Source organism: Telmatherina bonti (genome assembly GCF_933228915.1).
Source record: "Telmatherina bonti genome assembly, chromosome: 4".
Classification (NCBI taxonomy): Eukaryota; Metazoa; Chordata; class Actinopteri; order Atheriniformes; family Telmatherinidae; genus Telmatherina; species Telmatherina bonti.
The window spans coordinates 30,098,750-30,124,661 of record NC_136622.1 but is presented as its reverse complement, the minus strand read 5'-3'; the positions used below and the strand labels follow the sequence as shown (position 1 = coordinate 30,124,661).

General features: G+C 36.6%; 1 protein-coding gene across 1 annotated transcript; it reads right to left on the bottom strand.

Moving 5' to 3' along the window:
- Positions 1 to 1,194: 1,194 nt before the first annotated feature.
- Positions 1,195 to 25,744, bottom strand: LOC306754537 (immunoglobulin-like and fibronectin type III domain-containing protein 1; the record flags this gene model as incomplete). Its single annotated transcript, XM_079238555.1, has 27 exons — positions 1,195 to 1,199; positions 1,275 to 1,601; positions 1,686 to 1,982; positions 2,066 to 2,258; positions 2,382 to 2,467; positions 3,018 to 3,326; positions 3,446 to 3,574; positions 3,656 to 3,832; positions 6,423 to 6,716; positions 6,921 to 7,214; positions 7,357 to 7,498; positions 8,594 to 8,718; positions 8,936 to 9,052; positions 9,172 to 9,294; positions 9,783 to 9,905; positions 10,618 to 10,743; positions 11,289 to 11,411; positions 12,106 to 12,258; positions 12,838 to 13,215; positions 13,325 to 13,597; positions 14,093 to 14,297; positions 14,677 to 14,842; positions 14,937 to 14,979; positions 15,768 to 15,890; positions 16,897 to 16,956; positions 17,947 to 17,983; positions 25,568 to 25,744. 27 exons carry the CDS (start codon positions 25,742 to 25,744, stop codon positions 1,195 to 1,197), a joined length of 4,605 nt encoding a protein of 1,534 aa, XP_079094681.1.
- Positions 25,745 to 25,912: the final 168 nt, after the last annotated feature.

The following is a 25,912-nucleotide window of genomic DNA, read 5'->3' as shown; positions in this document are numbered from 1 at the left end:
CCCACTGTAATTAGTTGTAAGAAATATCACTGATTTATACCATTTAAATTCACATTGGTCTCATCCTTAGTTTATTTTTGAAAGTCAGGTCCAGTCCTACTACCCAAATTACATAAACAATTACTCAAAGTAAGGAACAAATAAAATAAGAATTCGGATTATCAAGGGGAACTTTATACATATAAAACTCATTTTAGCAAAGCAAACTTGCTATTTCAGCACAACACAGCAGACAAATTATAATTCTGCTTACTTTAATGCTGGACAAGACCATTTATAAGAAGAGAAAAATCTACTGTAATCAGTGGTGTGAAAATTACATATACTGTTTAAATTCACACAAGTATCCCCTTGGATTTAATTTTATAGCTTCAGTTGTTGATTAGATCATCCCTGTTTATTGCTACTTCCTATGTCCACATCAAGGTGAAATGATCAATCGGGAAGACCTTATCAACCAGTTGTTCCCAGCTTGTTTGGCTTGTGATGTCATATAAAAAAGCCACTCTGCTTAGTTGAGGTTTTTTTCTTTTAAAAAGCAAAGAGAAATTAAAAATGAGAGATTTGAGACATTTTTGCATTTATTTTTCATTTTATTTGTTCTTTTCTCTTTCATCAGTCATCCATCAGATGTATCTAACCTCTGATTCTCACCACAAAACCCTAAACATCGGCCCATATGGATATTAAATGAATGAATTCTTATTGAAATTATATCAGTCAAAAGGATCAAATCAAAACCTTTATTTAAGTTGACCATATTTATCTGCTCCCATTTCTGTACTTGCCACAAATAATTTTTTATTCACTTAAACAAACATCTTGCCGTATTAATATTCTTACTTAAAAATACATCAATTTATACTTAAAATTGAAGATTAAGGAACAGAAAACATCTCAACATCTTGTCATAAATGGTTTGTAAAGTATAGTTTTGGAAGCTGCGGCGTTACTGGGTTGTAACAGCAATCGACTGGTAAGACATCACATAAAACTATGATGATCATGATTATAATATATGAACAAGTTTCACAGGCCTACAGGAATGCAATGTTTCAGTAAAGAAAATCATTTTTAATATCAGCGACTGTCCAACAAACAGTGTTGCATCTGCGTGATGTCAAAGCAGCAGAACCTCTCGCATCATCTGGTACAGGAGAGCGAATCTTTAAAACGGAGACGTCTTCAGCTTCTTTAATCTGAATGAGAGACAGAAAAACAACATCAACAACGTTCCTTTTCCCCTGCTTTAAATGTCACTGTTTCCTTCTTACCTCTGACACTGAGCACTGTGGAACATTCTGCTCGCCCCAAGCTGTTCTCTGCGATGACGCTGAACTCTCCCATGTCTTTGGGACCCACATGGAGGATCAGCAGGGAGCACACTCCAAAAGTGTTGGAGATGTAATAGTTAGTATCGGTGTTTAGACTGACGTGATTTCGATACCACGTGATTCTTGGTGTGGGGTTTCCCTTCACCGCGCAGCTCATGTAGCATTCGTATCCTTTGGTTGCGGTGTGGAGCTTCAGAGGTACGATAAAAGATGGCACGCACTGCAAATCACAGGCTTTATTTGATGGCTCACATGACACAACTTTCTCTGCAAGAGAAGGCATGACATATTTTAATTGTCATAAAAAGTGGACAAACAAGAATTTTGAAAATGTAACAAACATAAACACACCTTTCCTCTTCTCCATCCCCCATGTTGGTGACTCAGAGGGTTCTGATATGCCCATGTCGTTTTTGGCATACACACGGAAATGGTATTCCCTCCCGTGTATTATGTTGCAAACTGTGAACCTGTTGTTGAAGAGCCTGTCAGCCACTGTGGTCCATGTGTGCTTGAATGAGTCCAGTTTGGACACAGTGTAGTGGAGACGATCGTCCCGCTTCTCATCAGGAGAAGGTTCCCAGATTACTGTTACTGTGCCAGGAACGTTTTCTTCCAGCTCCACTGCTCCAGGAGGCTTCGGATCATCTGGAATTACAGTTTATAGTTTCATTAGATAAGTTAAAAGACATTTAAAACTGTCAAAAAAAAAGTCTTTGTTTTAGTTTTACCTGTAACCCTAACCTCCGTGCTGAATGTTTCTTGGCCGACAAGATTTTTCACTAAAACGGAGTAGATGCCAGAATCAGAGCGCTCGGAACTGGGAATCAGCAGCTGGGATGAGCCGTCAGAGTTACTCACTGTAACACGCTTCGTCATGGGCACATTGTCCTTAAGCCACATTATGTCTGGCCGTGGGGAGGCCTGTTTCACAAAGAATAAACAGAATATTCCAGCATAATTAACTCTTAGAAGCAACAGGGAAAACCTGAACTGTGAAAATCCACAGCTTGTCAAAAAAAATGAAAGATAAAGCATAAATTCCACCTCAAAGTTTACTGTGATCCTGACAGAGTTCCCTGCCCTCACCACCATGAAGCTCTTCATCTTTTTGTTGGTGAACTTTGGCCTGACTAAATAAGAGAAACCATAAAGAGTCGTCTCAGATAGCATCAACAAACTTGATCTTATGACATAACATTTGATAAATATCACAGTACAAAATGTTGCAGCCTCACAGTAGTAATAATAATAACAACTATATGAATACCACATTTACATTTCTCAGTGCATTGAAGAAATGTATCTTCCATTCCAGTATGTGATCACATTCATGTTTCTCTTCTCTGTATGTCTGATTACATAAAGTTCATGCTCAATGTCTCACTTTTCTGCTTCACTTTCACCTGCAAGTGGTTATAGTTGCAATAATGTACAAACTTAAGGGTTGCACATTTTACTATGTCACAATTCCTCTCATACCACATTAATGCTATTCTGCAGAAAACAACAGCCTAAGGATACGCAGCCATTTCCCCTTAAACAGCTACAGACTGTCACAGCACAATGTGATTTTAAGCAATTAATTTAACCATGCAACTCTTGCCATTTCTCCAAAATAATAGTCACTGCAACAAACCAAAAGAAGCTTCAAGGTCTGCTGGGGAGGGAGGGTTGACATACCAGGTAAGGGCATTGCAAGGACATAGTTGGGCAGCTCTGCAGGGGCACCCTCTCCTCCATCATTAGTAGCAATCACTCTCACCCAGTACATATCCATCGCTCTAAGGCCTTTCACATTGAAGGAAGTCATGATTATGGGAGTGCTGTTACATCGGGACCATTCAATACAGTCTGCCTGTCGAATCTCAACAAAATATCCTTTAGCTTCATCCTGTTCGCCTGGTTTCTCCTCAGGCTTGGTCCAAGTCAGGATCATATTAGTGAAGGACGTTTCAGTCACCTTCAGGCCTATAACTTTTCCAGGGGGCTCTGGTGGACAAAGATAATCAGATATTAATCGTGTAGTTATGTGTATGATTATTTGTTAGGATATGTTAATAATGTTTTGCTCATTCTGCTGCAGTAGGAGGAACAGTTGCAATACTCACTCTTTGGATCCCGTGCAAAGACAAACTCTGAGGCGTTGCTAAATTCCCCTGATCCGGAGAGGTTTATGGCAGAAACTCTGAATTCATATTCCATACCTTCCACAACATCCTTCACTGCATATTTTTTCTCTAGAAGTCAGGAGAGAAACACACCAAACATCAATGTAATTGTCAGTAGAATTATCGCTTTACTCATAATAAAATAAATACCTTTTATAATATCATCTGCATTGACCACAGTCCAGAGATTACTCCCCTTCTTGCGTTTCTCCAGAATATAACCCAGAATACGAGAACCTCCAGTGTTACTTGGCGAAGTCCATGCCAGGTTTATGCAGTCGTTAAAAGCACTGATCACTTTTGGAGGGGCAGGGGGGGCAGGTAAAGCTGAAAAGTGCAGAAACAGTCACTTTGATAAATGTTGTCAGACACAATCTGCTTTGCTTCAGTTTAGATATTCTGTCATTTACTTGTGATGTCATGCACACAGTGTCATGGCGCCTTGGTGGAGAGGATTTTCGGAGCTTCCCTGAAGGCACCACGATTAGACTCTAATTCCCTTCACCTGTGCCTCCATCTTATCAAGCAGCAGTCCTTCCTTTTTCTGACTGCCAGGTCGTCAGAGCTTTTTCTCCTGCACACGTCAAGCCTTTTGGACATCTTCCTGACAGCCTGTGAATGACCTGTTTTCTTCCTCCTGGTTTCTGAGCCTGCCTGCCTCAGTCTGGAACTCTGCCTCCACTGATTAGGTCTCTGGTTTTTGTAACTCTGAACGTCGACTGGATTTTGTATTTTGGATCACGCCTTCCGATTCCCTGTTCCAGACACGACTGATTCGGAGAAACAAGCTGGTGGATTTTATGTACTGGCAATCCAAATAAAATCTTTACTTTTGACAGTCCTGAGGTTTTCTGAGTTTTTTTGGGTTCAAGCTGCTGAAAATGTTACACATAGTCCTGTTAATGCTGGAGAGCTGTGCCATGTTTGGCTGTCTTCCAGTGCCATCACAGTCCATAACTCTGCGACAGAGGAGTAGAACTTTATCTCTTTGTAATTACTGTGCCTAGTATTGTATTTTTTCTTTTATTTTTCTTGAATTCAACATCTCACTCTTATTTCACTTTCACCTTTATTTTTTTTTATGAATGTTGCTTTTCCTGTTTACAGAAGCATTGTAATGAATTAGGTTCCCTCTGGAATTATATCTGAATCTACATACATTTCAGCATTTAAAAAAAAAAAAAAAAAAAGTTTATATTTATTTAAATGACAAAACTTTGCCCTTTTATTATAAATATAAAATTTAAAAAAAAAAAAAGTTTGGGGGTTTTTCTGCTCATCATTCAAAATGAAATGTGACTTGCTTTGAGCCGCTAACAATGACTTGTGAAAATAATTAACACAGAACATTATGTAGGGAAAATTACGACACAGAGATTTTGTCACGTGCCACATTTTAGCATCCATATAAATAAATAAACACTTTAGCATGCCGCACAGAAGAAAAACGTACATGGGTTAAAAAGAAGAAAGGATCATGTTGTCTGGTTGGCAAACAGGCAAAGTACGGAGTTAATTAACGTGATTAGTAACAGCTGTGCTTTTCCTTCCGCGGAACAGTGACTGATATTCCGTCGTACGTTTCTGATTACAATTCATAAAATATGCAAAATAAACGCGAAACTTTGATGTTTTTAATATTTTTAATCCACTACCTGCGCCCATACCTCTACTGGAATCCTGTCATGTCTAACCTTTTCAGAGAAACTCCGCGTTGTTTCGGTCATAACGACACAAGGCGCCACAAGATGGTAATAAACTGTTTTCTTCTTTCCATTTTCACGTCACACTTGTTAAAACGAAGGTAAATTTCTATTAAACCAACAGAAAAGTACTTATTAACTGCGTTCGTAACTTAATGGTCTTCGACAAAAGCACTATAAGAAAGTAAATACAGTTAAGTAAGTAAAAGTAACTAAAAAAATAAAAATATCCGCAGTTGAGCAAGGTTGTTCCATTAAGTTATATAAACAGGTCTATTTTAAAAGATGGTATTCCTTTTTGGAGCATAATTAAATGTCTTACAAAATTATTTGTTGAAATTTATAAATATTAGCATGTTTTATGTTTTATTAGAGAATAAACTTCGCACTCTTCAACTTCGCAGTCTATTTACTGAATATGCTAAGTAGCCATGAGGTGTTATGATGTAATTGACTATCAAATAACCATAAAAGGTCAATTCCTTTTAGAGAGTGATGCTACTTGGGTAAGGCTTTGTCTCTCAAATTAACAGGAATAATTGGATCAGAAAGAATGGTGATTTGGACTTTCCAGACAGGGACTTTCTCCAACTCTGGCAGAAGTTTTCAAGTTTTTGTGGAGTCTCCTGTGGCTAGAAGGCAACTTGTAGTCGTGATCAAGGCAGACACACTCATAATGTAGACCTGCAAACTGTAAGTGTGCATTTTTAATATTTTGTTGGCAACTGTGCTTTAATGGAGCTTTACTGGCTGGAATGGACACAAGATATTTTCCAGTGGCTTAAATGGTTTTATTTTTGAACATACCTTATTACTAGAGAGCTACAAGGTAAGTAATTTTTATAATTATATACATTAATATCTGCCTTTATTTAGTTGTTGGAAAAGTAAAACAGTAACTTTAAAAAAAAAAGAAAATCTATCGGGTAAAACAATTTCGACCAATCTTGTCATATTGTTTTGACAGAAATGGTCCAGATTAAACACTAATGGGGGCAAAATGCATCCAGATGAGCTGAAACTTTGATGTAGTCTGCAGATTTTGCCACATTTCAACACAGTCGTAGACAGCAACAAACCAAAGGCCTATAGGCTTTCCAACAATAGAAATCATTTTTAAGTGAGACAAATAATAAAGAAATATTATTGAATAACTGGTGAATTTAATAAAGTGACAAGTTAATTTATGTTACATTAGTATTGATTTGGCTTACCAAATGTGCCAGCTTGCATTTCATCAGTTTCCATCGCCTCGCTTGTACCCTCTGAAGTCACTGCTCGGATGCGATAACAATATTTCCGTCCACGGTCCACATCTGTGTCACGGTAGCAGGGCACGCCTACTTCCCCTATTTTCTTCCAGGTGTTTCGTCCCACTTGTTGTCGCTCCAAAGTGTAGCTAATAACTGGCAAACCACCATCATCCTTTGGAGGCCGCCACTTAAATGCAACACATGTAGCGGAGCTCTCGGTTACCTCTGCAGGGCCCAAAGGCGAAGATGGTTTGTCTGAAACAAACAGAAAATGCTCAAACTTGACAAAAATATTCTGCTACCTTTTTAAGGGAAGATGTATTTTTAAGCAGGGTGTGTATCAATGAAGCGTTGGCAATGATGCTGAGAAACATCTTTGGTAAAATACCTTTTAACAAACCATGTGTTCAGCACCCCAACGTCATCGATAAAGTGAATTGTACATTTTCCATAACTCACCAAGCACAATAAGCTGCGAGACTGCCTCAATGAAGCCATGTTCATTCTTGAGCTTGAGCTTGATCTCTCTTGTGTCCTTCCTCTGGCATCTGATCAGGAGCAAACGGCTGTGACTCTCAGATTTCTCTATCTTTGTGTTGTTGTCATCTTGGAGTTCCTCTCCTTCTCTGTACCACTGAATCTTTATGGGTTTGTGACCAACGAATTGCAGTTTGAAGATGGCATTGTGGCCCACTTTAACCGTCAGAGGTTCAGTGAAAACTTTGAGGTCTTCAGTGTTGAACCTGGGGGGATCTGACCAGAAGGTCCAGTTAGGATAAGATATGGTGACATGGTTTATTAGATTCAGTGTTGATATTCTTCCAAAGCTGACTGTAAATGTTCCTCTTGTTTAACAATATAAAATATTTTTTGCTTTCTTTAATAATCGTCATACCTTTAACGCTGATCCTCGCCTCTGTTTTACGACCATCTACTTCAAAACGATATTTCCCAGAATGCTCTTCTTCACACTTGATTATGACTAATTTATGGATTGCTCCATCTTTAGTGATGGAGAAATTGTCATCTGGAGATATCTGATGGGAAATGAAGCAAACACAAAAAATGTATGTTAATTTTATCTTAAAAGTGAGAAACAGTGTGGATCCTAGAGCTGTGTAGTCACATAAAATAAATATATTTAGACAAAATCCAAATATGTATTGTACATTTGAACAAAAAAATAGCAAATGAAATAGTAATGTTAAGGTTTTGTTAAGGTAGCATCAAAAACTGTGGCCATAGCCTGGGATGATGTCGCAGCTAACGTGTTTGACTCTGTTAAATCTGATTACAAAACAAATAAACTATTACTTTATTGAGACCCTTATGGATATTGCATTGTTGTATTATTAGACTGAATATATTCTTGTTCATTAAGATGTTAAACAAGTTTGTCTGGCCGAGTTCTAAGCTTATTTAATTTTTTTATATTTAAATAAAGAAAATAAGTCTGCAAGGCTGCATTAAATCATAAGAATATTATTTCCCTGAAATGACCCATCAAAAGAAGCATCAGGAAATAGGACATCATTACATGTACCCAATAAAACACAATCATCCATGCCTATAGACCAATGTTCAATGTTGGTCCTTGAGAGCCATTGTCCAGCATGTATCCCTTCTCCAACACACCTGGCTCACATTAAATATATCTGACAACGTATAAGTTCTGCACAATGATTAATTTGAGTCAGGTGTGTTGGAGCAGGGATACATGGAAAACCTGCAGGTTTGTGGCCCTTCAGGAGCGCAGCTGGACACCCCTGTCATTAGGTTTATGATTTAATGCATTTATTATGGTGTTGCTATCCAAAATGAGAAGGAAAAATCTATTTCATTTATTTAAAGTCACAAAAGAAGCAAACTATTGTCCTCAAAAGTTGACTTGACGGTAATACATTCTGCAAATTTACCTTCTGTGGAAAAAAATTAGCTCATATTACAGTGTCAGGATAGAGGACTAAAACACGGACCTTAATCTGTGTTTGTGGTTATAACTTTGCTAAACCTACAGCTGTTGGTGACATTAACTTCACGATGCCTATAGAACTGATAACAACTCGATAATATGCTTTGATGGCCAAAGACACAGAAGCAAAAAAAAGATTAGTCTGATGCTTATGACTTACCTTTTTGCCATCTCTGAACCATTCTCCCTCACAGTCTTCACTGCTGAGTTTGCATATTAACTCTGCAGTCTCGCTGATGATGGCACTGACATCAGACAAACCCAAGATGAAGTAAACACCTGGATCTAAGAACAGCCAGCAATGGATTTAGTTTATTTTTTCGTTTATTTTTTTCAAATTTGTATTTCAAATATGTCTCATAAACAGACAAGTAGTAGGTTGAAAATGAAAAAGAAATAAAAAAAAAAAAAGTAATATATTTGTTGTAATAGGTCAAAGAGGTGTTGGATTTGCAGTACTCTAGTACTTTGGTCATGATACAGTTACTTGTGGATTTCTCACCAATCACCATATCCTCTATGAGTGGGCCTTGTCGTTTACGTCTCGCATGTGAGGAAAAGTTGCCAACTCCTTCAGTCTCTCTGCACCCACAGCAGTCTTCAGAAAATGTACTTTCATCTGTTTAAAATCACCATGTGCAGGACGTTATTGTCACTGTGATCGTCTTAATGATTTCAAATGAATAAGAGATGCATGCATCAACTATATACGCTGGTGAATCAGTTTTGGTTTCTTACTATTGGCTGCAGCATCCTTTGGCTTTTTGCTTTGCTTAGATCTTCCTTGATGTTTTTCCTGGCCAGGAGAGTCTTCGTCTTCAATTTCACTTGGTTCATCGTCACTTGCTTGTTCATTTGAATCTGTGTAGAAATTAATTTTAACAATACACAAACTATGTTTTTTTTTTCCTGAACTCTTACAAATATAAATTTCCATAGCTTAAAAAAAACAAACTATTATTTTAAAGTTTTTCCTTTAAAAAGCTGATATAATAATAAAATATTGATAATAAATGATTCCCTAAACTATTGAAGTTGAGAGAGTCCATACCTGATTTTTCGTCCACGGTTTTCACCATAATTTTCTCGTGATAAATAAATAATTTACTTAATTATTATCAGATTATTTAAATCAGGGCCATGGAACTGTTCTTAGTCAGTCATAAAACCAATCCAGAGAGAAAACATCCAGTCACTCACACTCAAAGCACATTCATATCGGCCTTTTTACCTATTACAGAACAAACTCTGGGAGAATATGGATGTCATAACAGAGCAGAACAATGTCTGTGACTTTTGGCCTTAAATTCATACAACACTACAGTAGTAAACCATGTGTGGTTTCTTACCTTTGGCTGCAGCATTTTTGGACTTTTTACTTTTCTTAGAAAGTTTTTGACGCTTTGTCTGGCCAGCATAGGGCTCATCTTCACGGTCACTTGGTTCATCATCAATTAATTGTTCATCTGGACCTGTGAGGGAAAGAATACAAAAACAACTTTGCAATGTGGATTTTAAGTTCTGAATATAAATCCATTGATCAATTTTTAGAAAATAAACTTGCAGAATGGCATAATTTTATCTTACAGTTGCACCTGCTATATTCTGATGCCCCTGTTGCTTAATACAGTTGGCAGTTAAATGTATCTTTTACAGGGTATTTCTGCATAAACCCTTTTGCAGTGTAGGCTCCAGAGCTGTCTGGCCGACTGTGGAAAGGAGCGGTGAATCCATAATTTGATTAATATGATTTAGCAAACCAGAATCTCCAGTTTTCTAGTAACACGAGTGTGAAATTTGAAGTACAATTTTTTTCACCTTGGAAAGCATTTTTTAAAAGTTTGCATTCAGAGACCAAAACTGCATCTAAAAGTGTACAGTGGGCACAATAACAGTGAAAAAAGACTTTCAGCTGCAACATACTAGTCCATGTCAATATGTAGTTAACATATGTTTATGTTTTTGAACATACAATATGTAATCTTCCACAAGTTTGGCTGCATATACTATTTTGTTTTTAACATATCACATGTATTATTTCCCCGGTTGGTTTTTTTTGTACACTTTGAATTAATTGTGCCACATAAACAGAATTGTTCTTTCCCTGTGCAGTATAAATGGCATCATGGAGCAAAAATAACTTTATTTGATACAACAGTAAAAACTGGTGGATCCTATTCTTACCATTGGCTACAGCATTCTTTGGCTTTTTGCTTTTCTCAGCACTTCTTTGATGCTTTGCCTGGCCAGCAGAGCCATCATTTTCATCATAGTCACTTTGTTCATTGTCACTTTCTTGTTCATGTGGATCTGTAAGGAAAACAACTGAAATACAATCCAAGCAGCTTTACAAAGTGAATTTTAAGTTTAGAATATTATTACATTGTTGTTTCATACAGTTGCAAAACAAACTTACAAAGTGGTGTTAGCCTTGTTTAGCAGTGTTGCTTACATTCCTTTATGTATTTGGTAATTGAATTAATGCCCTTTACAATTATAGGCATTAGTGCTTCAGTCTTTTTAGCACAATGGGCACCGGAACTATCTGTGCTAGGTTGATACATTAGGAGGAGATCAGTTCATATTCTGACATGAGGTTACATAATTTGACTTTGCAAGCCAAAATCGTGTGTTTTCCAGCCTTGCAAAGGGTAATATTTGTTTAATTAAACTTAAGTTTCATGTGGAAGATGATCTTCTGATCAAACTTATGATCAATGATAAGCATGTTTTAAAAGGTTGCATATTAAAGAACAAACTGCGGGACAGTATGATCAGCATCATGGAACCGGACAGTCATATGGTGTTAAATTTATACAGCGCTGTTCAGTAGTGAATAATTTGCAGTCTGTTACCGTTGGTTACATGGTCCTTCGGCTTTTTGTTTCTCTTAGAAATTCCTTGACGTGTTGTCTGGCCAGCAGTTTCTCCATTTTCATCATTGTCACTTGCTTGTTCAGTTGGATCTGTGTAGCAACCTGAAAACAATGAAACAATAAACATTGCTTTTTAAATCTTTTAAGCTTTGGAGTTTAAAGAAGTTGATGCTGTATTAATGCTGTAGCTTGGAAGGAGTTGGAGATAAAGGCACACAGTCAATGAGAAAAATGCTGAATATGAACCTGAGTTAATGATGGAAGTAAAATTACTTTTGCAGATTGAAAAAGAGTCTGCAAAATGGCTTTAAAATACTTAAACAGTGGAAAAGGAGTTTTGATGTATGCTGCCTCTGTATTGTGCATGGCGTCCTTGTATCTTGACTTTGCTCAAACTTTGACTAAGTTATAGTTTATGACTGCACCATTCCCTGCGGTCATGTGATTCTTATTCATATTTGTTTCTGTACAGCAGAGCAAGACTTTGATTTTTTTCCTTTTTTACAGCCAATAAAAATTTGTCTTAAAAGTGAAACATCCTTAAATGAATGTAGGTTATTTGGTCAGGAAATTGTATTTTCTTTAAACTTAGAATTTGAACAAATTTGATTAAGGAAATTAGCATTTACTGGCTCATTCCTGTTGTTTTTACTCAGCTGAACATAAAAACTGCAGTCATCTGTATCAGCTTTGCCAAATGCTTCAATACCATTTTGTTACCATTTTGTCTGATATGTTTAATTTTGGCTCACAGATAAAGTACGTCATCTGCATGATCAGCGTGTTTTCTCCTTACCAGACTCTTCCTCCTTCCATTGGACCTTCTTTGCTGTCTTTTGGTTTCTGGCAGAATCTCTTATGTTTTTATTTCCACTAGATTTTTTTATTTTAATTTGACTCTCGGTCAGCATTTGGTGCTGGTTCACCTCAACACATTCATCACTGGACTCTGGACAGACAAAACACATTTATCAAAGAAACTCTGAAACATCACCTATGTTAAATCAGCAGAAAAATGTTCCACAGACTTATTCAGTGGCAAAGAAAATGTCCATTTCTAAATTGATATTTAAAGAATGATACTTTGTAAAAGATGCTGATTGTAAATTCTAGTCGTAAAATGAAAACCTTTATTTAAATGCTTGTCTGACTATTGTACCTGCCATTGTACAGGATATGAAGTGTTTTAAGTACCAGTATAATGTCTAATGTATTACAATATTCCTAAGTTGCTTCTAGTTTGCATATGCCAATTGTTTTATTTTTAATTTGAATGGGCCCTCTAACTAGATAACTTGAGTTCCATTTAACTAAGATCTCCTACTATTTCTGCAAACAGTAAATTTAAGAGCTGTTCGTACTGTGTCACACTTAACTAAGTAAAGACCACCTTTTAACAAAAAACCATGAGCTGGTCATAACTAATGAGAACCGGACTGATTGACAGTGCACATTAACTTTGATCTTAGTTTGTTCCTAACGACATGTTCTGATGAACATGCATTTGTTAGGGAGATATACACTTTACCTGTTAATGTGTCAAAACCTCTTTGACCTTTGGTGTAATTTGTCCTCATGGGGTCACCTGTATTCAGCTGCTCTCTTCCATCTGCTGCACATCCTGAGCTGTCTGCTTTCAGAGCTTTGCTATCTTTTGAGAGTTTGCATTTTGCTTTTCCCTTTTTATCCATCTCATTGCAGTCTTCTCTACTAAATGTCAATGCAATTTCTTCTTTCAGTTGTTCTTCTGCATGTTTTGCTTTTACAGCTGCCAAAATCTTCTCTATTTCTTCTTGGTTCTTTATTTGCTGCTCTTTGGCCACATTTTCCAGGTCAGCTTTTGTTCCAGAAGCCACTGCAGTTTTATGGAGAGTCCTCTTGCCACCAGATGCAGCATGTCTTTCATCTTTAAGCATACACAAAAGCACATCATGGATTCCTTAAAAAAAAAAGTCACTTACATCGTAAGACTAGACGTTATCAGATGGTTGTTGCATTGTACTATAAGATTGTACCTTCTACAACCAGCCAGGCACTGCAGGATGTAATACCAGCCACAGCTGAATAGATGCCTTTATCCATCATACTGCAGTCTTTAATCAGCAGCCTGTGAATCAGCTTTTGGCCGGACACAGTTATACCATATTTTTCTCCATCTTCCAGGACCACACCTTTTCTCATCCATGTGATCTTTGAGAGTGGATGTGTCAAAACACACTCAAAGAGAGCATTGTCTTTCTCTTGAACTGTGATCTCTTGAATTTTGATAACAAAGTCCACATTGGAAACTGGAAAAAAAAGAAAGAAAATTCATTTCTTGAGCACTTTGAATCTGCATTTTACATATTTCTTCAAGGTCAAAAGTGTGGTTACATAAAAGACAGGGGCAACTTTATGAGGGTAATTTATCCAGACTTTCAGAAAGTAAACATCATCAAATGAACACAGAGTTAAAATGTTAAGTTTTACCTTTATGAATGTTTCTTAAATGTATTAAAAAAAAAAGATTATGAAATACTGGACATTATTTAATCCTCAGCTTTATAAACAGCTGTGTTAATAGTTATCACACCAGAGTTAATAAGTGACTTTGACATGAAGTATTGTACTGTTGTGATTATTTTGACAAAAAAAAGAATAAGTGTGGGAAATTAATTAACTGTTCAAAATTAAACTAAAAGCTGTCAGCAATACAAAAGCAGAGATAATTTCCAGAACCAAGATGTTGGTTTACTTTCCTCACATATGGAGGAAACCATGAAGATTCAGGATGTGTAACTTACGTCTAAACTCTGTGAGTAAGAAGTCCTCTTCAGCACCTGCTTCCTTTAGCTGTCTGTTGAGGAAATTTACCTCTTCAACGTCTTCCTGATGCACCACCATGTCATTTTGCACTTGACCGTTAATGCCAACATCCCTTGTTCTCCCAACACTTTTGTTTCCATGTTTCTCTGTTGCATCATCATCATCAGAGCAAATGACATTGTCCTGCTGATACACAAAATTGTTTGTTATGAAGGCTTTGATTCCTTGTACAGTCAAAGTCATCATGGGCATTAATTACATTTTTCATTTTATGCAATACTTTAACTGCTAGTTTATATAATAGTAAATAGCCATTACTAACATAGCAGTTGTGTAAATAATGACTTATTGCAGACAGTAGGAACATTAGTGGTACAAGAAAACATGAATTTGAATCATTGACTATAACATTACGACACAGTTGTAAACATTTAGAATAAACATGGACTTCCACACCTGACCAATGTCTGTTCCCTTAAATAAAATTATTTTATACTGAAATCTACATGGATGACTTCACAGCGGATAATATAACTGAATAGAGATGGAATGATTTCCATACCTTTTGCTTATTCTGACTTCTCTCTTTCTTCTTCTCTTCAAGCTTTTTGAGAACCATGTTTAGGTCTGTAACGCCATACTCAGAACAGATGCGCTCATAGTCTCTCCTGTCAGAATTCAGCATTGCATCCCAGAATTTCTCATCATTTTCTCCATCTGCGACTTTACTAAAAGATCGCACAAACATTTAATTGCATTCCTTTTGTCATTTTTATAAAACACACTCCTACGGGATTTTGTTTCAGTTTCTTGCATTCTTACCTTTTTTTCAGCAATTTTCTGAAATCTGCGGGATTTGTTGCAGCTGAAAATATGAAAATTCAGACCAAGTTTATATTTATGCATCTAAACTGCACATGTTTGACTAAAAAAAGTCAACTAAAACACAATGATTGTTTCTTTCTGAAATGGAGAAATGTATCTGGCCTAAAAATGTTTAGTTGTGTTTTCCATTCAGTAAAAAATTAAGCCTAAAAGACTAAACATCTGCGGGAAATACAATTAAGCGAATACACTCGCATGTGTTTACAAGTATAGAACATGAACATCTTACCATCAGTTATGCTTAAAGTTGTTGTACATACAGCTTTGCCATAGTCGTTCACAGCACAGCATTTATATGTATCTGCCTCTGCAGAAGTCACTTTATGAATCTGATGATAACAAAAAACAAGGTATTGAATTCACATAAATATGTTTTACTGTGTTTCAGTGTTGCAAAGTTTAAACAAAACTGTGTATGAAGTTATGAGTAGTTTTCCACCAGTGACATAATCTTTTGAGTTGAGTCGCTCACCTCTAATATGTATTCCCCTGTTGATTCTTCAAATTTTCTTTGAAATTTTGCCTTGTCTGACAAAGTTCCTTTAGTTCTTTTCCAAGAAACTTCTGGTTTAGGATCCCCTGTCACCACAGCCTTGAAAACAGCCATTTTTCCTAAAGAACATGTTTAAAGATGGTTTAATTTAATTTCACATAATTGCAGGATAATTTTAATATCTGACAAGTTTGTTAGTGTTAGTCACACTATGACGATCATTTTCTGTAACCTTGTGGTTTCATTTTAGGGCTTCTTATGGTATAGAGACATACCTTCTTTTATGGTTACTGGTACTGGTTTGCATTGAAAGTCTGGGGTGCTTTTACCCTCTGGCAAGTTTGCTAAATACTGTGTGATCATCACCCCAGGGGTCTTAGATCTTCTACGGATGGCGGCTAAATAAAGTCAAGAGAGACACAGAGAGACTTTGATCAGATTATAAGAGAGCAGATTTTTGCTCTTTTAGAATAAAACAGACTTCTCATTTGCTACCAGCAGATGTCAGGAATGTCAAACATGTCCTCAATGATGCTCTGTGCATTGAAAGCAGGCTTGATTCTACGGCAGCTATATACAAATATGTCATGTTGGGGGGAAAAGTGACCAGAGGCTCATTATAGTCCTATTATTAAGACAAGAATTTGCTGCTAGTGGCAGGACCATAAGCGGTTGACAAGTTCCAGTATCAGCTACACTGCATCGAGTGCATTTTAAATTAATAAGAAATATTTATTCAAGATGTCATCAGAAATTGGAAAAACGTAAAAATTAAAACAGGGAACGTACCCTTCATGTACATCTGAATAAGGTTATTTATGTAACCATGTAACCATCATAATTGATGTTATGTTTTTTTAATTGATGTTATGAAGTTTGCTTAAAAGTAGTGCAGGCAATGATGGAAAAACAGTTCAAGCAAACTACATTTTGAAAATATACAATTCAAAAGTTTCTTCTTTTATATTAGAGCATTTAATTAATCGGCTGCAATTGGTCTATAAAGGGATTTGCAATACTGTAAAACATACTTCTGCAAAGCATCAGATGTTTCTCTCGTTACACAAAGCATATGCATGAAGTTGACTTTGCAATCTCACACAGTCGCTCTGCTCTTAAGGCTTTAAATAGGACAAGATCAATGATCACACAGGAATTGATGAGGGGAAAAATAGTAATCAACAGATGATATGATTATTATGAAAACATTTGCCTGCCACCCTCACTACTTTGAGCACAGAGTAAACACGGTTAACACAAAGGGGTACAATAAATTCACATTTAATACTGATTCTATTATTCATCGTGTGTGTTGTGACTGTGTGTCATTTTAGTCATTTATTTGTAACATCTAAAAATGATCAAGTTTATCAATCAGAAAATGCAGGAGCACTCTTATTTTACCTGTCTTATTGCCAGACACCTCATTAAAACGCTGAATGTACTGGTGGACCAGAGAAAAACCTACATGAAAGAGGAAAATGCATTAGATAAGTCAGAAATACATGAAGGAATATTGTGCAGCTACTGTGGAACATCATATGATTCATGACTTACAGAAATATAAACCATCTTCAATAGAAAATGTTTTGAATTGGTTTCTTCTGTGAAATTGCAAGTTATACCAAACAGGCATTTACTTGTGGAAATGTTATTTGAAGTAGGAGAAGCATTTAGGTGTAGAAAAAAGGCATAGAGAGTTGGTCAGTTACAGAAACTCCAGCAGACTGTTAGCAGTAAATGGAGGCTCCATAATGTGTATCATCTTGTAGGTTCAATCATTTTTATCATTGTTGTGTAAAATGTTAAAAAAGTGTCAGACCATTTTTTAAATACTTTTTCCAGTAGAGGAAAGAGAGGGTGTAATGACAACAATAATGATTTACTTTGTAGGCTTTGTTTCTGTGACATGGAAAGTAATTTAGTCTTGCCTTTGCAGATAAGCTCCATTTGTTACAATTCATGAATGGAATTTTTCTTTCAGATACATTGTATATAACTTTCTTTATTTCACATTTTAAAATATTTATCTATTTACTTTAAGGTATAAGGTTTGTATTTTTTATCAAAAAGATTTTTAGTCTTGATCACCAGGTTGATGACTTCAAAGCTGCAGCAAATACACACTGGAAGCATTATTTGTATAATCCTTTAAAAAAATAACCATTAAAAAATAATTTCAGTTTAAAGGAATCAAAATACTTTAATTTTGCATTCTCAAAATGTACCGTTACTCATTGTTTTAATTACAAATTTCTTACCTGGTGAAATATAACAGATGTAAATATTTAGTAATTTTTAGCTTCCGCAAATGTCTGAAGGGTTAAGTAAAATCTAAAGGGAAAAATTCTCAAAAAAAGGCAATGCAATACTTTACATGATCTGGTATTAGACTGGCCCGTGTTCTTTGTTCTTTTCCACATCTTGGCAAGAGTTAGTTGTCAAAATGGTTACCTGCAAACAGAAAGGGATCATGGTCAGTCAGTCGTGCCTGTTGCAAGTAAAGACATTAGTGTTACAGAGCATTATGTTGTACTCTGTACATTTATTTTTCCTGCTATGAGGTATTTTTAATTTCTAAACATCATTCAGACAGCTTTTGGTAAGGTTGTCTGTCTCACTGTGGTTCTTCCAAATAGAGACAGTAGTTTTCAAGCATTTTAGAGGACTGCTAACACTGGAGCAGTATATTCCGTAGCTAAGTGAATGAAGAATGTTATTGTAAAAAAATGACAAACCCACTGCATCCCTCCTGTTGATGCTTTTTATACATCAACATTTTAACACATCACCTTTTGTTTAACCTGAGGGTTGTGAGTTAATGTGGGCTGCTGTCTGTGCAGTGAGAAATAGGCTTAATTAACAATTATGAATCCATAAAAATGCCTCTGTCGTCCATATACTTTGCTGCATAACTGCCTAAGTCATATTTTAAGGTTTTTGGAAATGAATATGTATGATGAATCAGCGTAGTTCTCATAATTTGGCCAAAATATGACTTGGGCCATTATGCTGTGTAGCTAACGATACAAACAGTTTGTCTCCAGAGTGGTGTTGATTAAATGAATGTTTTTAGTGAAACATTAGTCAAATTTGCTTTGTGCAAGTCAGAATTTAGAGTTTCAACCAAGTCCCTGAAATTTCCCTGCACTTCCTATGTGTTTGTTCAATTCAGTTTCCAGTTTACTTCGGTGTTAAAATGAAGTTTTAATCACACCCTTTTACCCCTGGTTCTGTCCTTCAAGTTTTTAAAGATGTATACAATTCTCTATGTGCTGTCTTTAATTATATACTATACTGTTGTCCTTTTCCTGTCAGCAATCACCTTCATAATTAAAGTGTGATGGTACAGTTGAGTTGGACCAAGAGTACCATAATTGCATGTCATCCCCAGTATATCTGTAATATACCATGTATTCCTGTTTTCATGCAAGTGGAGTCTGTACTGTTGAAAATGGACATCAAACCATCTTTTTAATGAATATTTTAGTGGAGACTTGATTGCAGAGTTTTTTTTTTATATATGGTGAAGCAGGTGATGTGACTGAGGACATGCACTAACTGCATCATGCATGTCTGCCTGCTGCACTTACATAATTGAAGTTACAGTACAACAAATGCTGATGAAGCAAAGCTTTCAGTGTGCATTTACCCGTGACCCTGTAAAAACTTCACATGGTTACACAACATCAACTAATATGGCTCTGTTGTTTCTGTTCTCAACTATCCTCAGATGTAGACGCTTAACAAAATATCAAGTACTCAGTGAACCAAACGATGAATAGGTTTTCTGTAATGGCCACATGTTCTTTAATAAAATGATAAATGAGCAAAAGAAAGTATGTATAAAATCACCATGCAGAAAAAGAAAAGAGAATCAACCCTTTTGTGTTTCAAGTAGAAATCCTTGATTCATTATAAAATCAGCCAGTAAATTTCCCAGCTGTAAGATTCACATTAGTTTTTCAGTTTGATAAAATAAATGAAAGCAGACTGATGTAATAACTCATGGTACACACGAACACAAAAGGACATAAAAGTTTTTTACCTCTCTGTGGCTGTATGATGACTCCCTCTAAGACAGCTTTGGAGAAGCACAAACCTGCTGGTTCCTGGGGTTTACTGGATTTTAAGTCCTTTTGGGGAATGTCTTCTTTTGCTGCCTGTAGCCTAGTACCCAGGAAGTGGTTGTCAACAGAGGCTTCCTCTGTTTAGTCAGATGGATGCTGCGGGTGGGCTATTATTTAGGACTGTGTCTGTGGGGGGTGGAGGGTGTTCCTGGAGGAGGAAGGGCTACCAATGACAAATTAATCATGAGGTGTGTCCATCATAGCAGTAATTACTGATGAAAACATACTCATCTTTCAAAGAACTGCTGCTGACATGTAAAAAAAAAGACTGGAGAATTTATGGTTTTATGGCTTCTGATTCTTCCAAATTAAGCATATGAGTGTTAGGTGATTTACAGGTTAGTGAGGATTTGTTTTAGTTTGGAGTTTAGTTGCAGTTGAGTTAAAAGAACACAGAACTGGCTCATTCTGATAAATGAAGCAGCTTGGAGTTGGTTCTTCAGAAGCTTTGATTTTCAACTCAGAGCTCTTAAAACTGCTGAAAATGCTGCAACCTAAATGATAGCTTGCAGGTTACTTGGAACAGGAAAGCATTGCTGATAACTCAGACTGTAAAGCTACTGGAAAACTCTGACAGAAATGCTGACCACACTTTAAACTTTAAAAAGTGTCAATGTTATGCAAGTTTATTCCAAGTTATTTACAATGTTTGGAATGAATTATAGACCACATCTATACACAAGGGAACATCACATGTTGTTAACAAGGTAGTAATCCTCTTGTCTACAGTGTACTTCTTATGTTACGATGCATTACATAATCAAGGTTATGACATTTATGAAGTATAAGCTCTTCCTTTCATGTCTTTGATGCAGTCCTGACTTTAGAATAGGAACATCCGATGAAGGACAAGCTGTCGGTGATAAAGGTCAAGCATCAGAATGTTTAATTTATTTGTCACATTAGGCCTCAGACTCTACATTACTATGTCTGTCTTTAAAATGTGCACATTGAACTATTAATATTGCATTTGAAAGTCTAATCCTGCAAGCAGATGATAAACATGAGTGGCTAACTTAAACATGCTTTGTTGGGAAGGTATTCTGTTTTGTTTTCTCCATGGAAACTTTTTTTTTGTCACATTAGCAGCACAGCTTCAGAAATGTCAAAGCTATTTATTGTTATTTGTTGGTCTGGTGACACTTCTGCTGAACATATTCATTCAGCTTGATTCATAAATTCATGGTCCTCAAATTGAATCAGTAAATAAATTCACTGATTCAAGTCTGAACAACTGCACTGCTAAAGCAGAATGAAGCATCGAGCTGAATAATAACATTAAACATAAGAAATGTCAAATATAAACATGAAATACTTTGTTGAATAACTGCTTCACACTATGGTAGCAGAGAAATATTGTAATATCAATGAATGTATAATAATGTATTTTTGTGATTGTTTTAACATTTTTAAAATGAATGTTGATATGGCAGAAAGTGTGAAGCCACGGAAATAGCAGCATATGGGTTACATGCCCTTAGCCAGAACTGACGAACCATGACTTCAGCCTGCTAAGTACTTCACGAGAACCGAGAACATTGTTCTTGTTCTCGAGGGTGTGGGGAAAAAAACTTCTTTTGTTCTTGAGTTGAACGCTGTTCTCTACACATAGAGTTGGCAGAAGTTTTTTCTTGTGGGGCTCCGAGAAGTATCATGTGATTGACTGGACATTTGAGTTTGCCGTGGTTAACAGAAAAGCATGAAGCAAAAATGCTGACACAGCAACTTTGATCAACTGCTTCATGCTTTTTCTATGTTAACCAAGCAACCTCAAATGTCCAACCAAGAAACCAGAAAGTTGCCGTGTCCGAATTTTTGCTGATGCAGGTAAAATGGATTGTTTTGATAAAACAGCTGATCAAGGAGGTGAGAAAGTACAAAAAAAAACCACGTGGCACACACAGACCCTCCCTGTCGCGGACAAAGTTTACATTAAATCTGAAATAACAGGGTTCATTGTGCATAAAGCAGACATCACCACCGGCAGTGATTCCTGTCCTTTTGCTTACGAAGCCTCTCGTGGTATATGAATGGACCCGGCGAAAGCAAATTGTTTTCTTGTTTCTGTGGCCTTGAGAGCAAGAACAAAGTTCCTGCTTCTTGTGGAGTATGTAACAAACTTCAGACTGAAATAGTGATCTTTGACGATGCAGAGTTAATCCTCCACCTGATGGTTTCTAATATGCATTTTATAGAGAGGATGAACTTTTCTGGCTTAGTTAAAGTGTTTACCTCTGATTCTACCTGAACCCATTCAGCAGTTTATATTTCAGATGGTTCATAAGTTCTAGATCCAAATGGACTAATTTCATGTCTAGAAGTAATCTTTGACATATTCACCATGTTTTCATCTCTGCATTGTGACTCACATGTCCCCAGTCCTCAGTGTTGTCTCCATGGCATTGGAATTATGAGCACAACATGGGTAACAGTTGCTCCCATGGTACTTTAGTGAAATGGCACACCATGGAAACTGTCTTTGTGCTGAATAATAGATGGCAATACAAGCATGCAGCATGCTGAATGTCTCTGCACAGTCATAAAATCTACTACAAGTTCCAAACAGGACCAGCATCCTGACATGCTTGTCCTTCCATCTACAGTACCTCTAATTCAGTTCAATAGATTCTTGAGTTGGCCTGAGCTCACATAAACCAGCTAGATTAGGAATTAAACCCCCTCGGCCTACCCTCCCAATATTGATGAAATGTCATGCAGCATAGCTGTCATTCCAGTCAAGGCAAACCACAGAGAGCTGCCGCTGAGGTGCTAACTAGACAGCCTGGCCTGTCTCTCTGTAGCGTGATTGCTCTTGTGGGGGAAACCTTAACAGTACATCAGCAGAGTCCTTGTTACTCACTGTTCAACGAGGTGTTAGATTATCTTAATTGAGACTCACAGTGATCTAGTCACAAAACAGCTTAAGAATTGCATCTGTTTTCCGCTTTTGCTTTTGCTTTTGCTTATTGACTACATTTCTCCAGAAGTTAACCGCACAAGAAATGAATGCCCTGATAGGTTTGAGAACCAAGATATATATGTGGTATCCACGTGGCACATGGGAGTCACCATGCCTGTACAAGGCTTACATGGCAATGTTTTTGATCTAGATGTTATGGGTTTTGTTGCTTCACAAACAAAACCTGAAGCTAAATTCAGCTATTTATTGGGATGAAAATTTTAAAGTAGGTGTTATGGCTTGACAATAGTTCACTTTTTGAATTGATATTGATCATTTAAAAGAAAGTATTGTCACAAAATGTTCATTTGTAAAATAGTGGTTTATTCAAATTTTTAGGTAACCTGTTCTTCTGGAAAAACTGCAATAAAGCAGTGCAGTAAATTTAGCCTTGTGCTGCTTGTTGTGATGAATTTGTTTCACTGGCGACTGTTCAGCTTTTACTTTGGAACATTTAGTTCTCCAGACATATATACATTCTCTCTACTTAAAGGCCTGTGATTGCTTCTATTCAACAAGAGTTTCCCCTCATCGCCACAATAATGCCAGTGGACCACTGTTGTCTCGAGATCATGGCAAAGTCTTGACATCAAGATAACAGAACAGTAATGGAGATGCTGTGATTGTGAAGCTTGTATTTTTTGTATTGCCATCCCTCCAAGACAGGAATTGGATGTTTTTTTTTAGTCACAGGAATTATCTATGAAAGCTGGTGGAAGACTTGTGTGCCACATATGCTGTGCCCCTTATTTCTGGGCTTCAGACCAGAGCAGCTAAGGCGTCTTTGTTCAGTGATGAAAAGCTATTTCTGATGAGATTACCAGCATCCAGAGGTGATCTGGTATCCAAAGCAGAAAAGGCCAAACAAATACAGGTTTAATTTTAACAGCTCGTGCAGCTGAAAATGGGACATTGTGTGCTGGTGTGGCTTAGAAATGAATGAGTAATACTTAACACTGAGGCGCAGATTTGTAACATGCAGCAATAACATTTTCACACTCTGACATTTTCTTTTTAAATATGAATTTATGTGCTACTTAAATAGTTAGATATTCTGGAAAAGAGGGTTATTGTCATTCAGATTTGCTTCTTTTTGCATGGAGTGAAAATAGGAAGAGGTGGTTTTGTGTGTTAGACTATTTCTTGAAGTGATTTCCCAGAGCCACTGATTGCCTGCAAGGTTACTGTGACAGGAAGATACACGGTCACTGCTTCCAGCTTCAGATTTTTTTTCCCAGATTTTCAGATAAGCTAAATTTTTAAATCTGTATTTTTAAATTTACTGATGAGTTTTGTTGATCTGTTAATCAAGATTTTAACAATAAGAATATTATATTTTTTTAAACTGTTTTAGAAAATAGATTAGAAAGAAATTGCTTGCAGCTTGTAGCTAAACCTTGCATTGGAAAATAAGATGCTTTAAATTCTACATGGACCGTTTATCATTTTCTAAGGTTGGTTTGAAAATTTGCCAACTGATGATTAATCAAAATGAGCTCTAAGTAGTTTAGAAATACAGAAGAAGAGAAAAGCACTTTTTTTAAAAACTTCATTTAAGGTTTTTAGTTGGGCCGTTTCATACCCTGTGAAAAACACACACTTCTTCATTACAGGCATCTGATCTCATAGAGCTAAAGAGTGGTTGTTAATTATGTCTTGAGTGTAAATAAGTTTTAGAGATTCATTTAATTAAAAAATGTAATTAAAACTTAGAATGCCGCTCTATTACTTTAAATAAAGATCAAAGTACATTAATAACTTGATTACCATTTTAATTTTTAGTAATGTTATGTTCTACATTAAACCTATATAATATGATAGCAAAAGGACTCACACACAGTCATCTGTGTGCTATGAAACAGACAGGAAAGGGATTTGACTATAAACTCTGTCCACTTGCAGTAAGGGAGAAGAGATCTTTGTGATGAAGTACTTTACTGCCATGAATTGCATTCTAAATCCTCATCACATCCTCCTGGTGGCCCGTCTCCATCCTCATTACTCACAGCTCCAAAGGCTCCAAGCACCATTAATTCTCCTCACTGACACAGAATCTGTGTGCCTTAAACACTTAGACTTTGGCATTCTGATTGTTGTCTGCATGCTCACTCAGAACAGCTATATTGGAATCAATTCATTCTAGAGCGGAAGAGACACAACAAGGCTTTGCAATTTTTCACAGCTTATTTTGGTTCAAGTGGCATCCAGTGCAATTTGCCTCAGCAAAACTATTAAGATTCATAAATGTTCGTCTGGAACGTGGTCTAGCTGGGATCAGCACTATGCTATGGAAATGCCTAAAGAGCTTAGGAATGACAGAAACATGGCACTAAAATGCAACTTATCTCACCACACAGTTTAAGTTAAATATATATACAATTTCACCTGGCATTACTGGCTATGAGTGAATGCAAGATCATAAATTGTTTAAATCAGAAAGTAGATATATAATGAAAACTGTGTTCAGGTTCTGTCAGATACAGTCATCATAGAACCTGTAAGTATGTAACCTGTAAGACAATGTTTTCTTCTTCTGAATGCATCAAAACAAGCGGTATAACTTAAAGAAAAGCACTTTGATGGAGAAATTATCCTATTTGTAGCAGTTCTGAAGTCTGAGTTTGAGTTGCTTTCCTGTTGTTTATTTAAAGATGTTGCTGTCTTGCACATGCATGGATCTGCACCAGAACTTGACAGGAGCTTAGTAAAAAAAAAAAAAAAATGCAATGGAATTTATCGATTTTAAAGTGGACTTGGCACGATTGTTTACACTAATTTATTTCCTTCACTTTGGTACCCCAGGATTAGCTTTGCCCCGTCATAACTTCAAATAGACTAATTATTTCAATCTGAGGAAGAGATTTTCCTTCCCTGTAAAACAAGAGTGTATATGGAGGTGGCAAAGGGGTCATGTTTTCTTTAGAATGTGTGCTTTCAATCAGAAGGTTAGTGCAGTTACAGTGCTGATAGCTCTGTTAGCTATTACATTGCCCGAACTGCCCCTCTGCATGAAGAGCGAGAACGGCTGCTTGTGCTTGGCTAGGTTTCCCCAAGAGGAACCACTCCTGATGAGTGTTTGGGAGGTAGCTTTCAGGTCAGTTCCCAGCTCATGTTGACTGTTTCCTCGTTTGGTCTTATTAGCCTCTTTTAGGAACACTGACATGTTTTAACAGTCATACAAGTCCCATCCTGCTACAGTCAGAGGTTGTCCCTTCCGGTGCAAAAACATGCTTTTAAAAGGGTTTAGCTGGAGCACCATACTTGGACACCCAAAGAAATACAGGAACTTTGATGTGATAGTGCTGCTGAACAATGTGTGACAGTTTGTGAT